Source organism: Primulina eburnea, chromosome 15 (assembly GCF_022965805.1).
Source record: "Primulina eburnea isolate SZY01 chromosome 15, ASM2296580v1, whole genome shotgun sequence".
In the NCBI taxonomy this organism is placed as follows: domain Eukaryota; kingdom Viridiplantae; phylum Streptophyta; class Magnoliopsida; order Lamiales; family Gesneriaceae; genus Primulina; species Primulina eburnea.
The window spans coordinates 23,309,894-23,327,385 of NC_133115.1; the positions used below are offsets into that span (position 1 = coordinate 23,309,894).

The window sequence follows — 17,492 nt, forward strand, 5'->3', positions numbered from 1 at the left end:
AAAATTTAACATTTCACCAAAGAAAGAAATTTTTCTCGGACGTGAAATATTGTTTTTCGGAGGAACCTTTTTTGTTCAAAATCTATGCAGATGCCAAGATAAGGAGATGTGCAGCGGAGGAAGAGATGAGATCAATTCTTAGCCACTGTCATGATCACGAGGCAGGTGGTCATTTTGGACTCACACGAACGAAATCCATGAAAATATAAGGTACTTGTTCAGAACCAAGACCAACTCAGGATGGTATTTATAGACTAGAGAAAGTGGAATAGTTTATCGAAAGTTCTGCTCCATAGTATCATCATCATGGTTTTGTTCCTGGTCGTCACAACAGAAATCACAATAATCGTCAAGATTCTGCTTCAGATTTACCGAATAAACAATCATTTTTTCAAGCCATTTCAATCTCCGCTCAAAATTCAAGGTTGCCTGATGCATGATCCTGGTTTCAACTTGGGCAACCTTAGCATATGACCGAAGTAAGATGTAATAATCAGCATGAACAGCATAAATATACACTTCTTTCCTTTTCCTAACATAATGGACATAGTCTTTCCTCTTCACCTTAACCCGCGGAGGAACATAACAAAATTTGTGTTCTTCCATGTCCAACTTCAGTTGTCTTATTCGTGCATCCCTATGGGAATCTGTCAAATGTCGATTAGCATGTCCTGAAATTTTATCATTGTGCAAAGGATCGTCCTGAGTACCTAATCCTACGCGCCCCTGCAAACAAGGATTCTGAAATTGAAGAATGCCTTTCTAGGAAAATAAAATGCCACCTAAGAAACAATAGGAGTTATACAAGTCAATTTGGATTTAACGAAAGCAGTGTACAATCATCCAAATACTTTTTAAATCAATCTAAGAAAAAAATCCAAGGGGATGATAATTGGCACAGTGGAGGTGAAAGATCTTATCAGAACTTCAAAATTTCACCAATATTCAAATAGAAATATGTTTGTAAATTTGTGGATGCAAAGATGGTGATACGAATTTAGCCAATTGGGCTTATTACTTCATAATTCTTAATGATAAGGATTTGTCTATGATATAAAATTTATATTCCAGAGCCATACGGATAATGCCAAAGATTGAAAAGTTAAATGATTTTCTAAATTTAAAAAAAGTAAAACTCTTATACCTTGTCATTTTGATAAAGATCCCAAAACTCTTCCAACAACTTTTCTTCTTCCAGATCCTCAAATGATGGACGCTATCCAGAAAAAACTACATCTTTGCAATACTGGAGGTACGACGACAAGTCATGGCAATATGCTGTCAAAGGAAAGAAATAGTTCAACAAGCTACATTTCTCGTGCACAGAAACTGAAAACCAAACAATGGAATTTTTATCCAAGAATAATACGCAAGAAATTGATAAATACAATTACCATATGCATCATCTAGTTCGCTATATTTTGATTCAAGTATTTGTAGAAGCTCTATCCCATTCGATCCAGAATCTGGAATACGAAATTTGGTGAAATGAGATTTTGAATTGTTCGAAGATGATTTCTAAGCAGCATTATCCATCATAATATAATAGGATTGAGACTCGATTTCTTTCTTTATTTCATCTTGACATGTTGTACTGGGATTGGACAAACTTGATTCCCACATTCCGTAGCCATTTATGTCAAAAAGAATCCAGATTGCCACAATGAGTACAGACATGACACATACACGAGTTGGAATCCTTAACTCGTTAACTGACAGATACAACTCTGTAGGCATAGACCATTCATATATGCGACAAGCCAGAGAAATTATTTCTCCTGATGGCAGAGATAACTGAGAGCAATAGCGGGAAGCAATAGCATGAAAGTTCACAGGAGGTAATTCCAGACCAATTTTCAATGCAATATCAGCTGCCAGTGACTCCAACTTCTGTGATGAGACAGCTTGGATGGGCCTGAACATACGACTGACACTGATGGGGCATGCCTTAGAATGAGATCCAATCTGCTTTTCAATTTCACAAAAAGCAGAAAAATAAGGAAGCTTTCCTTCTACAGTCCACTTCAATATGTCAGATGGCAGAATTGCCTCTCTAGCCACATGACAAACAAGGAAAGAAATGGCTAATGAACAAGAGATGGGTATTCTGCTTCGGAGAGATCTATACCATATCATTACCACACGCTTCCCGAGGATATTAACAGGGTCGCCACGATTTTTAGCATTAGGCTGAAATTCCTTCCCCTGCATTTCCAATATTAAGAGAACGATGAAAATAAAATGAGTTTGAATTCATGCCCGTACTCTAATCACCACCGCATATCTTTAAAATTCCATTTAAGTTAACAACTAACATGAAATGTAATTGTCTCATGTTTCCAGTAGGACACAATGACGACGTAACAAATCCTTTCAATACATATCCAAACCATACAAGACGTCGGAGTACTTCTCTCAAAACAAACCACTTTTACTCCCATTAGTAATCTTCTACACGCTTGTGATCCCAGGTTCCATGGTCTAAAATATTCTCCACTTAGGGAATGGGGACTAGGCTAAGGAGATCAAAAAAAAAATTCAAAAGACAATTTAACTAGACCATGGTCATAATGAAATGCAGTCGTTTTAACCTTCTGAACAATAAAGGATAGGCTATACCTTGTGTCTGACCCTCGGAATCATGAATGACCTGGTCTGCCCATTCATCAGCCATAATCCTAGTGGAAGCCAAAAACCTTAAACATATTGGCCCAGCAAGACCAACAATTAATGGGCTAGCGTTAAACTTCTCAACCAAAGCCTCGCATTGCAATTGGATCATAACCTGAAGACCTGTCAAGTATCTCGACCTAATAGTGGAATGGTAGTCGTCGTAGCTAAAATTATTTTGACACGATCCAATGTTGACAGGCTCTGTTGGGTCAAATTCATTATCCATATCATCCTCCATCATATACGGATGATCCCAAAACTGAGACGATGTGCATTTTACCTGGGAGATAGGCTCAACAGCAAGGACTTGGGCTGGCCGAACTCGGCTGTGCGAGGCCGAGTAATGGTTGATAATATGTTCTTCATCGACTCCTGTATCAAATATATCTTCTGCTTGTGAGTTACAGTAGCCACAATAGAAAAATCCATCATCAGATATCATAAAGCCAACGCTGCTGCCACACACTTGGCATGTCTGTCGTAATCTTCCTGTCATCGTATCTATGAGAATATGTAGAAATTAGATGTATGGCTGGCATCTTTTTGAAAAAAGGGTGAAGAACTAATTACTTTGTCACACCACATTGCGTAAAAAGGTAACAGATAATATTTTCCATGTAAATAAAACATAGGGAGCTTCAAACTGATTACTAAACAAAAAACAAAGTGAAATCCGGTAAAGAAATTGATTGTGCTGAAAGACGCGATCTTTGAAACGAAACACACCAACAACCATTCATTGCTTAGGTAAAACTCTGTTGCATAAGCAAAAAAACCATGTGCGCGCTCAATATTGCACAGAAACATGATAATCAAGGCAAAATAATTTTCTACCTGTTTGTTTTGGCAAGGTAAAGGATTGAAATCGACAATGAAATCAGTGGAACATTACATCTATTCGTGCTATAATGCTCGGGGTGGAATAATCCGGCTGCTTTCGCCGGCCAGGACGGTTGCAGCTACGTCTGAAGCGGCGGCGCAACGAGGAGAAGTACGTGGATGTGCGTTGCAGAGATCTGATATCCGGTAAGCGTGGGCGTGGGCGGCGGCGGCAGGGTTTGAGAATAGTTTTGTTGAGGGAAGCCGAAGATTGTTATCTGTGAAAATCTAAGAAAATTATGGGGCCCAGAGAGTTATTAAATTAAAATAACATTTTTCCTTGTGAAAATTTAATTACAAATTCACTCCAAAAAAATTTTAATTAAAATTTTTAATATTTGCAGTCGGCATAAAAATTGAGGACCATTAAACATATATAAAATATAAATATTCATTTTTTATAACTTTAATTAATATATTAATATTAATCGACGTCTCATGATAATGCATGCACACATTAAGTGAGGTGTATTCAATTCAGAGTTTTGATAACTTTTAATGATTTTTCCAAATGATAGAATTGTATGGATTTGATAGATTTTTATTGACTTTTACAGAATCTCACAGATTTATAAACAGATTTACGTGGATTCATGTAGATTTTTTTGCAAGATTTTTATAGACTTTTGAATTTTTTTTTTATAAAATTTTATAAATTTTATACTTAATTATAATATATTATTTTTTATTAATTTATTTGAACCAATAATTAATTGACATATATAACATATTCAGTTTGAAATAGTTTTTCAATATTTATATTAATAAATAAATTTACTTATTTAAAAGTTAAATCATTTAATCCTTACATGTGTATATATGTGGGATTGTAAATTTTTAAAAATACATCAATTGATTAATCTGTAACCTTGTTTTTGAATTGATAATATGCATGTGAAAAGAATATTATTTATCATTGTGTAGATACAATTTTGTATAAAAATATCATAACTTACATCTTAATTGAAAATGCTAAAAAGAATTTAAAAAATCATTGTTGTTGCGAGGCTTATTCAATTATTAAGAATTAAGCTGTATTTTTTTGGATCATCTTTTATTATTATTCAATATTACATCAATTTGTATATATCATAAATTAAAAATCACAAAATCAATTCTAGAATTAAAAATTTCATATGATATTAAAATAAAAAATTATTAAATGAACAAGCCAAAAAATAAAACATTTGAAAGAAAATATGAAAATATAACTAAAGAGACATTTCGAAAATTTGAGAGAATGATAGAGATAGATGAGGGGAAAGAAGATAAGAAGAGAGATGATGTAAAGCGACATAGAGAGAAATAAATAGCTTGTGTATTAGGTAGAAGTTTTAAAAATACATCCAAATCTTCGGATTGTACCTAATACAATTTTTGACAATTTATAGTTGTACCTTAGGCTTTAATGTTTATATGTTAATGAATTCCATGAAGTTATTAAAAGTCTATTGAAAATTTGAATACATCTAGACTTTTATAGAGTTTTTAAAAATCAATGTTGAATATCACTTAACTTTTAAAAGTCTTAATTGAATACTTCTAGACTTTTAAAATCTACAAAAGTCATTAAAAATCAGTAAATATCCTACATTGAATACGCTAGTTTAAATTTTTTGTTTTAAATAATATTTGTGTGAAATTCTAGATATTATACAAAAATATAAAAGTTATAGTGATATATTTATTTAAAAATATAGTAATCCTATTTTTATTTATATAAAAACAATTATATATTGTATTTATATTTAAAAACAATTTAAAGGTTTTATTAAATTACCAAACCTTTTCAATTGGGATATTTTTCTTTTTTTTTTCATTAGAGATATCCAACGTGCCAGAAAAACAAATGCATTGCACCATTTTCCAGGATTGTTTCTTGAGTTATTATAAATTCATTTAAATTTAAGATATCTCCAAACTTTTATATATAGCATAACATATAATATGATGTTGTTAAAATTAAACTTTAACTTAAGTTTTTGTGTTCACAAGCCATGTCGATTTAACTTAAGCTAAATTAATAAATGTGAATTACTGAAATGAATTAAGAAAGTTATCGCTGAAAAAATATCAAGTGTGTTGATCAACTACGCTGATACAAGATGAAACAAACAGATAATTCGAGGTGTCCAATTATTTAGATCTGAAGAGCATCTACACTAGCTTGAAGTGAACCAAGCTGTCCACAATTACTCTGTAACAGAACAGATCAGCTTGCAGACTGATCTGACTATATTATCCGAAGACACCGACAGTTATCTCCGAGTATATTTCAAAGAATTATCAACAAAGACAGAACAAAAGATATGTTTGTTACCATTTTTATCTATTGTCCAATAAATTTGAATTGGACGTAAATATTTTCGAAAATACGACAAGGACACGTGACACTCTCTGGTTAATTGTCGTCTACCCAATATATTTGTGAGTACCGTTTTTTTTATTAATGTTGGTGACCAACACATATTAAAGAGAATGCATCAAGAATGAAGAAGACTACTGCAACATCTATGAGCTTCATCACACATTCTCTACTTATACAACAATTCTCAAAAGATTTATCTTTTTTTCCACATGGACAAAGTTGTATCAAATCAATTAAAGATCATATTGTGCACATTGTATTCTCACTTATCTTTTGTTTACACAAGTTTCATTGTATTGTGAGAATCATTGTATTGTGAGAATCATTGTAACTATCAGAAGTTTGTTTTTGAACATATCAAGTTAAGAAAAAAGTTACTAAGTGTTTCAATTTATTAGGATTAGTGAATCGAGCTGAAGTGAATTTTTACAAAGGGTTGTACCGATCCAATCTTTTAGTAAATCTTTCTGAAAACAGAAGAAGGGGAGACACATAAGTTTAGTCTTCAAACTTCCATAAACAATTTTTTGTCTCCGTTTACTTTCATTCATTTTACTTATCTTATTCACTTATCTTATTCACTTATCATGAATGAAAATCCTAGCTTACAGAGACATCAAAGATTCTCTGTATAGGAGGTAGAAAAATTCTTAGAAAATATTGGACTAAGAAACATAAAGCATCATCTAATATATAAGATCTTCATAAGGGAAATAACAATCCAATGAAAGTTACGAGAAACCAGATGAAGATGAAATTAATTATTTTTGAAGAAATTAAGTAGGAATTGCAAAAACTCAAGATAGAAGTAGCACAAACAATGTCATGTATTCATATCGGAGTAATTCAGATTATGATAAAAGCTACTTTTAAAGAAGAGATAGATTTATCTATTGAAGTTGTTATATGTGATAAATGAATGGGTGATCTTCAAAATTCGATACTAGAAACAATATCAGAGAATCTATATGTAGGGAAAAATGTAGTAGTAATTTATCCAAATATTGCCTGCAACCTGACAGATTGAGATTTTTGCCGAGCTTTAACATTGCTTCAAAATTTCAAAGAAAATATACTGATGAAAGATTATAATAGATCATATTCTATTAACTCTAAAATTTAATATGCTCTATCTATTACACATCATTCAAAATTGTTTATTATAAATGAGTTTATTGAAATACTATAAATATTTGCAAAAGTTGCTCAGATAATTTATCCAGAAAAAATCGAGTTTTTTTTAATACAGGAAATAGATATCCAAATCAAAGACAAACCGATTCTACAAAAGAATAAATTTTTCAATCCAGATCAAAGACAATCGATTCTACAAAAGAATAAAATTTTTAGAGTTGATTCAAAATGACTATCTTTTCAAGGAGATAGAATAACAAGTCATAGGTAAGAAAAAACACGTGTCCAGGAAGCCCAATGGTACTAAAAAGCTTTTCGGCAATAATAAAACTTAGATGTCTCTAATGGTGAAGATAAGTAGAAATAATATTTAATATTACAAGACAAAGAAATAAATTTTATTGTAATACTATATATTATTTGGTACAACCTATAATATGAAATATCGCTTAATTCAAAGTTCATGTCAAAGGAATCCCAATAGAAAAACCAAACAAATTGGTTCATGGGTTAGAGTTTCTCGAGGAACACAAATCTTAGAAACGTCTAAAGAATGGAATGGAATGGAATGGAATGGGATTCATGGCATATGATAGAATGTGGGAAAATCCAACAACGAGCGCATTCTCGATATACATCCCAGTACGAAAGTTATATGAACAATATAAGACCTGATATTTTATTGCTAAATATTGATTCAGATACTTAAATCTGTACAACAAAAAAGATGAGTTTTTCCAAAAAAAATTGGAAGAAAAATTACTTCATGTTACTGAACGAGATTTCTCCAAGAGAATCTTATGTAAAAGGGATTAAGATGTCAGAAATATTAATCGTAAGTGCTGGACAAACACCTTGGTACAAGGTGAAAACACCACTTATTTATTTTCATGATACATGAACATACATTTTGCTATGAAATAATTTACTACAACTGCTTAAATCCTATTCACAATAAAATAAGACTAAATATTAGTGTTCACAACATCATGTGATCGCAAAGTCATAGTCCAGAGACTAAGATATGCATTTTACATAAAATTACCAATACAGTTTTACAACAAGCATGATGTTGAAGGTAAACTTCTGAACCTATAAATGAAGAATTCTATATAGTATGGAGAAACAATAGTACAATTAAGAGCAGATTAAAACCTCCAACCAGAAGAAAAAGTGTTGGAACATTTCATGTTTGCAATCTTGATTTTGATGTTAAAAAAGCTTGTTATTGTGTTTCTAACATATTTACTCAAGTGTGAAGTTGCAAACAAAAGAAGCAAGCTGAAACTGAATTCTGCACAAACTGAATTTCTGGCGATCTTTAGTATGTTGATGATATCTCCTATCTGGATGATTCAAATGACAATCCGCCAACTTTGCTGATCAGAAAATGCAATATGAAACAAGTCGTATCTCATGTCAGTTGTGCAAAATCAGATGTTATCATGGTCTAACTGATCGCAGAATTATAGAACTGATCACACAAAAACAGCAATCAGTTGGGTTTGAGCAGCTGTGGTATTTTGGTCATATCTCTCAGCTCTGTTATTGAAACGAAGCGATTCAGTATGCGTTGGAAAGATAAGACGATGATCTACAAATCATCTTGAGAAGTCAAAGTCTGAATCGAAGCTTAAGATGTTGATAAATGGCGATGAAGCTACTGGTTTTGCACAATCTGAAATCAGCTAGGTTGATTTCAGCACACCAGCTGAAACTGAACCAGACCAGCTGAAGACCAGTTGAACCAGACCAGCTGAACTGAACCAGATGCTGACCAACTGAACTGAACTGAACCAGCAGTTGACCAACTGAACTGAACTGAACAAGCTGCTGACCAGTTGAACTGAACAACCAGTTGAATTGACCAGAGTTGACCAGTCGGGAAATTGTCCAGCGAGACGAATTTGACCGTTGCAATTCCAGAAACAGTACAGAAACTTTTCAAACGGTCATATTCTTGTGTCTAACGTATATATCATTGTTGGAGCTTATAAATACAACATCTTAAAGATCAAACAAGATCTTTGGAAGGGGATTCAAAGCATGGGCAGTTAGCATGAAGAAATCAGCTAGTTAAGAGCACAAGTCCTTGTGTGAGGATACATTTGAGATGTACACTGTAAAGGATAAATTCCTCACACACAATCACTTACACATATACAAGAGATTTGATGATCAAAGTTTAGTTGAGTGAGTATTTACACAAAGACATAAAACATTGTGTTTGTAGTCTTTGCATATGAGACATTAAACAATATGCTGATTGTGAGGTGCTGCCTGCAATTTTGAGTGCAAAGAGTTCAGTTAGGCAGTAGTGTAAGTCCTAGCTGAATGAATTTGTACAAAGAGTTGTAATTCATCGGTGTTCAATATTTCAAGAACCGAGCTATTGTAGCTCAACGATGATCTCCCAACCGATCCTAACAAAAAGAATTCCACAAAATATCTCTATATCATAAATATGTAGAGTTTGAATTAAAAGTATCCCTAGAAGATGTCAAGAAAATGATAAAAAAAAAAAATTACAATAAAGATCCATTGACATTGTGGGACATGAATTAACTCCAAGCCAGCCTTAAAATTAAGGAAGACAAGGAACTCGAGTTCATCAAATGTGATTATATCTCAATGAACATGTTAGATCAAAAGGATGTGCAGATTATTATCAAGGAACATATAAAACTTTGTTTTAATCAAAGCAGAAATATCATCATATATCAATCCGTGTTTTCTGGTTATGAATCATTGTGAAATAAAAAGGAAAAAACTCAAATTAGTTAATTATCAAGAAGTTAATAAAATTATAGAGTTTTATGCGGTATTTTATATTCAGTAGAGAACATTTAATCAGTTGTATATGCAACGCCAACATATTTTCTAAATTCGCTTGTAAGTTCGGATTCTATTAAATTCGGAGAAATGAAAAAAACAAGAAATTCACCGCTATCCACATCATAAGGTCACTATATTTGGGAAGTATTGCCAATAAGATTGGCTATTTCACCCCAGAATTTTCAAAGAAATATGGACAATCTATTAAAATATTATTTTAAATTTATGTTTATTTATATTGATGATGATTTAATAACATCTAAAAACATGGATGGAGATATTAAACATTTAGAGATTTTCTCTAAGGTGTGTAGAAAAGAAAAACTAGTTTTATTGGAAAAAAAAATCATCTTAACAAGAAAAATTGAATTTCCTTGGAATATAAATCGATGAGTCGGTAATAATTTTTTGCAATAACAACATCATAAAAAAGGTGTATAATTTTTTAGAAAACTAAAATACGAGAAACAAATTCAAAGTGTTTTAGGAGTTAACGTTGCTGGAATGTTCAAAGTTTTCAGGAGATTTGCAAAAATATTCTGAAAATAGTTATTCCTCAAGATAAAGATAATATGTATTATATAATGTAACGTCCGAAATATCAGTTTACGTAAACCACATGCATGCAAAATTATTTTAATTACTTAATTGTTTTATTTAAATTCTTTTAAATACTAGCATGATATTTATAATACGATTAAATGTACGATTTGCATGATTAAATGATTATATGATATGATTTCATGAAATTAAGGATTTTACTAGAATATTCGATAATAGGCGGGGAAAAGGAGACCGAGGACGACCAAGACAAGAATATGTACTTTTATTAATGGCAATGCTTTCTAATATGATTAAAAATGATTAAATTTTCCTAAAAATGTTGGAGTTCGAATTATTTTACGAGTTGAGCTCGATTTTTCCCGGGAAGCCGGTTTTGTGCAAACAAGGATTATTAAAAGATCAAAAATATTATTTTATGAAACTAAATTTATAAACTTTTATCTTTTAATTAATTAAGGGTTATTGGGCTCAATTTAATGATTTAAAGAAGGCCCAATTAACTTAAGTTATAGCAAGTCCAAAACCAAAGCCCATTTAACTTGTTAATTAATTATAAATAAGCTACATATGCTTTGTAAACCTCACAACTCATCACCATCAGCAGCCGTTTTTCACACACAACACACACACTAGAATTTCGAAAATATTGGGGAGAAGAAAAGCTTGTATTCTTCGTCGTCCGGTCGTCCAACATCGCACCCTCGCCGAAGATCGAATAATCGAGCATTCTAAAACGCAAATGCATGTTTTCTAAACTTCTTTTAACATCATAAAAATCATAATATGCTTGATTTAATTGTTTTTGCATGAAAAATATGATTGTTCGATTATTTTTACGGTAGAACGTTTATTTTAAAAATTACGATGATTTTACGCTTTTAAGGAAAAACGTTTTGAATCCAACGGATACGCTGCCAAAACATGATAAAATATGAATGGTTTATTGCCCTAACATGACAATATAATTGAGAAAACCAGCCACAACCATAGGGAAAAGTTCAGAAAAAAGAAGGAAAGAGGGGCCGTGTGTTATTTGTGTCTAGTGTGGTCCAAGTGTGTCGTTCCTTTTGCATGGGGCTAGGGGGCTGGCCAGGGCTGGTTGGAGGCTTGCACTACAAAAAAAAAATATATATATATATAGCGACAGTCAAACCGTCACTAAAACCGTCGCTAATTCTACGACTTGGCGTTTCGTCACTGGAACCTGCTAAAACCGTCGCTAATTAGGTTAAGCGACGGTTTGGCGTTCCGTAACTGGAGCCTACGTCGCCTTCTAAAAACGACGGTTACTCAACCACCGTCGTCAAAATAAGCGACGGTTTACATATTACACCGTCGCCAAATTAAGCGACGGTTTAAAACCTGATTTGCACGAAGATATGCAGCACCACGTAACGTTGGAAGATCGCAACGACGAGCAAATCTACGGAAGAAAGAGGGAAAAATTTTAGTACAAAAGAAGCGACGGTTTTTCCAAAACCGTTGCTATATTGCGACAGGTTTTTCCAAAACCGTCGCAAAAAAGCAACAGTGTTTAACTTAACCGTCGCTATATAGCGACGGTTTTCAAAAGCCGTCGCTCTTACGGCGACAGTTTTTGTAAAACCTGTCGCCGATCTGAATCGGCGACAGTTTACTTATAACCCGTCGCCGATCTGATCGGCGACAGTTTACTCAAAAACCGTCGCTAAGGAGCGACGGTTGTATTTGAACCGTCGCTTTGTAGCGACCGGTTAGGAATAAACCGTCGCTATATAGCGACGGTTTAGGCAAACCGTCGCTATAATTCTATATATTCCGAGGTTCCTGAACATTTTCTTAAACGATTTCGTCTATCTCTGGTAGTAGTTAAACTCTATATATTTTTTCGAAGTTTCGATTTTTTATTTTGTACTAACATTTTTTCGTATTTATTTCGTAGATTTGCTCATCGTTGCGATCTTCCAACGTTGCTGCATATCTTCGCGCAAATCAGGTTTTAATTTTTTTTGTACAGAAAATTCTACATATTTTTAAATTTTGCGTAGTAATTTTTTTTATGAATTTTATGGTTACCGTCGCTTGTTAAGCGGCGGTGTTGCTAAACTGTCACAAACCGTCGTTAAAACCGCCCCTGGCCAGCCTCCAAGCTCCATGCACCGTGCACGACACAAATAATTTATTATTATTATCTATATTTTTAAATAAATATATCACTATAACTTTTATATTTTTGTATAATATCTAGAATTTCACACAAATATTATTTAAAACAAAAAATTTAAACTAGCGTATGCAATGTAGGATATTTACTGATTTTTAATGACTTTTGTAGATTTTAAAAGTCTAGAAGTATTAAATTAAGACTTTTAAAAGTCAAGTGATATTCAACATTGATTTTTAAAAACTCTATAAAAGTCTAGATGTATTCAAATTTTCAATAGACTTTTAATAATTTCATGGAATTCATTAACATATAAACATTAAAGCCTAAGGTACAACTATAAATTGTCAAAAATTGTATTAGGTTCAACCCGAAGATTTGGATGTATTTTTAAAACTTCTACCTAATACACAAGCTATTTATTTCTCTCTATGTCGCTTTACATCATCTCTCTTCTTATTTTCTTTCTCCTCATCTATCTCTATCACTCTCTCAAATTTTCGAAATGTTTCTTTAGTTATATTTTCATATTTTCTTTCAAATGTTTTATTTTTTTGGCTTGTTCATTTAATAATTTTTTATTTTAATATCATATGAAATTTTTAATTCTAGAATTGATTTTGTGATTTTTAATTTATGATTTATACAAATTGATGTAATATTCAATAATAATAAAAGATGATCCAAAAAAATACCGCTTAATTCTTAATAATTGAATAAGCCTCGCAACAACGATGATTTTTTAAATTTTTTTAGTATTTTCAATTAAGATGTAAGTTATGATATTTTTATACAAAATTGTATCCACACAATGATAAATAATATTCTTTTCACATGCATATTATCAATTCAGAAACAAGGTTACAGATTAATCAATTGATGTATTTTTAAAAATTTACAATCCCACTATATATACATGTAAGGATTAAAAGATTTAATTTTTAAATAATTAAATTTATTTATTAATATAAATATTGAAAAACTATTTCAAAATGAATATATTATATATGTCAATTAATTATTGGTTCAAATAAATTAATAAAAAATAATATATTATAATTAAGTATAAAATTTACCGGATTTCACTTTGTTTTTTGTTTAGTAATCAGTTTGAAGCTCCCTATGTTTTATTTTCATGGAAATATTATTTGTTACCTTTTTACGCAATGTGGTGTGACAAAGTAATTAGTTCTTCACCCTTTTTTCAAAAAGATGCCAGCCATACATCTAATTTCTATATATTCTCATAGATACGATGACAGGAAGATTACGACAGACATGCCAAGTGTGTGGCAGCAGCGTTGGCTTTATGATATCTGATGATGGATTTTTCTATTGTGGCTACTGTAACTCACAAGCAGAAGATATATTTGATACAGGAGTCGATGAAGAACAGATTATCAACCATTACTCGGCCTCGCACAGCCGAGTTCGGCCAGCCCAAGCCCTTGCTGTTGAGCCTATCTCCCAGGCAAAATGCACATCGTCTCAGTTTTGGGATCATCCGTATATGATGGAGGATGATATGGATAATGAATTTGACCCAACAGAGCCTGTCAACATTGGATCGTGTCAAAATAATTTTAGCTACGACGACTACCATTCCATTATTAGGTCGAGATACTTGACAGGTCTTCAGGTTATGATCCAATTGCAATGCGAGGCTTTGGTTGAGAAGTTTAACGCTAGCCCATTAATTGTTGGTCTTGCTGGGCCAATATGGTTAAGGTTTTTGGCTTCCACTAGGATTATGGCTGATGAATGGGCAGACCAGGTCATTCATGATTCCGAGGGTCAGACACAAGGTATATCCTATCCTTTATTGTTCAGAAGGTTAAAATGACTGCATTTCATTATGACCATGGTCTAGTTAAATTGTCTTTTGAATTTTTTTTTTGATCTCCTTAGCCTAGTCCCCATTCCCTAAGTGGAGAATATTTTAGACCATGAAACCTGGGATCACAAGCGTGTAGAAGATTACTAATGGGAGTAAAAGTGGTTTGTTTTGAGAGAAGTACTCCGACGTCTTGTATGGTTTGGATATGTATTGAAAGGATTTGTTACGTCGTCATTGTGTCCTACTGGAAACATGAGACAATTACATTTCATGTTAGTTGTTAACTTAAATGGAATTTTAAAGATATGCGGTGGTGATTAGAGTACCGGCATGAATTCAAACTCATTTTATTTTCATCGTTCTCTTAATATTGGAAATGCAGGGGAAGCAGAAGAATTTCAGCCTAATGCTAAATATCGTGGCGACCCTGTTAATATCCTCGGGAAGCGTGTGGTAATGATATGGTATAGATCTCTCCGAAGCAGAATACCCATCTCTTGTTCATTAGCCATTTCTTTCCTTGTTTGTCATGTGGCTAGAGAGGCAATTCTGCCATCTGACATATTGAAGTGGACTGTAGAAGGAAAGCTTCCTTATTTTTCCGCTTTTTGTGAAATTGAAAAGCAGATTGGATCTCATTCTAAGGCATGCCCCATCAGTGTCAGTCGTATGTTCAGGCCCATCCAAGCTGTCTCATCACAGAAGTTGGAGTCACTGGCAGCTGATATTGCATTGAAAATTGGTCTGGAGTTACCTCCTGTGAACTTTCATGCTATTGCTTCCCGCTATTGCTCTCAGTTATCTCTGTTATCAGGAGAAATAATTTCTCTGGCTTGTCGCATATATGAATGGTCTATGCCTACGGAGTTGTATCTGTCAGTTAACGAGTTAAGGATTCCAACTCGTGTATGTGTCATGTCTGTACTCATTGTGGCAATCAGGATTCTTTTTGACATAAATGGCTACGGAATGTGGGAATCAAGTTTGTCCAATCCCAGTACAACATCTCAAGATGAAATAAAGAAAGAAATCGAGTCTCAGTCCGATTATATTATGATGGATAATGCTGCTGAGAAATCATCTTCGAACAATTCAAAATCTCATTTCACCAAATTTCGTATTCCGAATTCTGGATCGAATGGGATAGAGCTTCTACAAATACTTGAATCAAAATATAGCGAACTAGATGATGCATATGGTAATTGTATTTATCAATTTCTTGCGTATTATTCTTGGATAAAAATTCCATTGTTTGGTTTTCAGTTTCTGTGCACGAAAAATATAGCTTGTTGAACTATTTCTTTCCTTTGACAGCATATTGCCATGACTTGTCGTCGTACCTCCAGTATTGCAAAGATGTAGTTTTTTCTGGATTGCGTCCATCATTTGAGGATCTGGAAGAAGAAAAGTTGTTGGAAGAGTTTTGGGATCTTTATCAAAATGACAAGGTATAAGAGTTTTACTTTTTTTAAATTTAGAAAATCATTTAACTTTTCAATCTTTGGCATTATCCGTATGGCTCTGGAATATAAATTTTATATCATAGACAAATCCTTATCATTAAGAATTATGAAGTAATAAGCACAACTGGCTAAATTCGTATCACCATCTTTGCATCCACAAATTTACAAACATATTTCTATTTGAATATTGGTGAAATTTCGAAGTTCTGATACAAGCGTTTCACCTCCACTGTGCCAATTATCATCCCCTTGGATTTTTTCCTTAGATTGATTTAAAAAATATTTGGATGATTGTACACTGCTTTCGTTAAATCCAAATTGACTTGTATAACTCCTAGTGTTTCTTAGGTGGCATTTTATTTTCCTAGAAATGCATTCTTCAATTTCAGAGTCCTTGTTTGCAGGGGCGCGTAGGATTAGGTACTCAGGACGATCCTTCGCACAATGATAAAAGTTCAGGACATGCTAATCGACCTTTGACAGATTCCCATAGGGATGCACGAATAAGACAATTGAAGTTGGACATGGAAGAACACAAATTTTGTTATGTTCCTCCGCGGGTTAAGGTGAAGAGGAAAGACTATGTCCATTATGTTAGGAAAAGGAAAGAAGTGTATATTTATGCTGTTCATGCTGATTATTACATCTTACTTCGGTCATGTGCTAAGGTTGCCCAAGTTGAAACCAGGATCATGCATCAGACAACCTTGAATTTTGAGCGGAGATTGAAATGGCTTGAAAAAATGATTGTTTATTCGGTAAATCTGAAGCAGAATCTTGACGATTATTGTGATTTTTGTCGTGACGACCAGAAACAAAACCATGATGATGATACTATGGAGCAGAACATTCGATAAATTATTCCACTTTCTCTAGTCTATAAATACCATCCTGGGTTGGTCTTGGTTCTGAACAAGTACCTCATATTTTCATGTCCGAGCTCCAACTGCATCCTCTGTGTATGGACGGGTCCACGACTCACTGCTTGCCTAGATCGGTTCATGTGGTTATCAGGTGGGACCAACCCATTTAAAAGTCTAGTGTAGGTTTGTACAAAGTCATGTAAGGTATATTTTGGATGAATAGGAAACATGCCTCACAAATTAAGGCGAGTGCAGAAAATGTTATGCTGGACTTGCCATGTATAAGTTAACAGCTCGTCAGAAATTATAACTTATGAAACAGAATGCATTAACAACATTTTATATTTCACTGCATGGTTACCAGATTTCTTACTGCAAATTGAGAAGTGATTTTGCTCTTTATACATTGTGATTAGCTGAGCTTATATTTTACAAAACCAGCAGGCTTGGTCTTATTTCATATATATATATATATATATATATATATATACGTATATATATATCTGTGTGTGTATATATTATCATGGCCAAATGATTAATGTAAATCGTGTTTTATTAAACTAAAGTTGTAAAAAAACCTGTTACTATCAGTGAGCTAAAAAGTTTTAAATTTGTTGTTTTAAATTTCTTTAATCAAATATAAATGAGTTTAAGTATTGTCTTATCCAATAAGACTTATATTTAAATAATTATCCAGGTCTAAAATTTAGCTCTGTTTGTGTATGCATCGCAC

The 17,492-nt window shown here is 32.9% G+C and overlaps 1 protein-coding gene and 1 pseudogene across 1 annotated transcript; one reads left to right on the plus strand and one right to left on the minus strand.

The window, feature by feature from the left end:
* Positions 1–209: 209 nt before the first annotated feature.
* On the minus strand, positions 210–3,798 carry LOC140815146 (TATA box-binding protein-associated factor RNA polymerase I subunit B-like; annotated as a pseudogene).
* Positions 3,799–12,379: 8,581 nt separating this feature from the next.
* LOC140814849 (TATA box-binding protein-associated factor RNA polymerase I subunit B-like) lies at positions 12,380–17,034 on the plus strand. Its single transcript, XM_073173942.1, has 5 exons — positions 12,380–12,428; positions 13,847–14,401; positions 14,816–15,631; positions 15,748–15,881; positions 16,301–17,034. Exons 2-5 carry the CDS (start codon positions 13,852–13,854, stop codon positions 16,751–16,753), a joined length of 1,953 nt encoding a protein of 650 aa, XP_073030043.1. The 5' UTR covers positions 12,380–12,428; positions 13,847–13,851; the 3' UTR covers positions 16,754–17,034.
* The last annotated feature ends 458 nt before the right edge of the window (positions 17,035–17,492 follow it).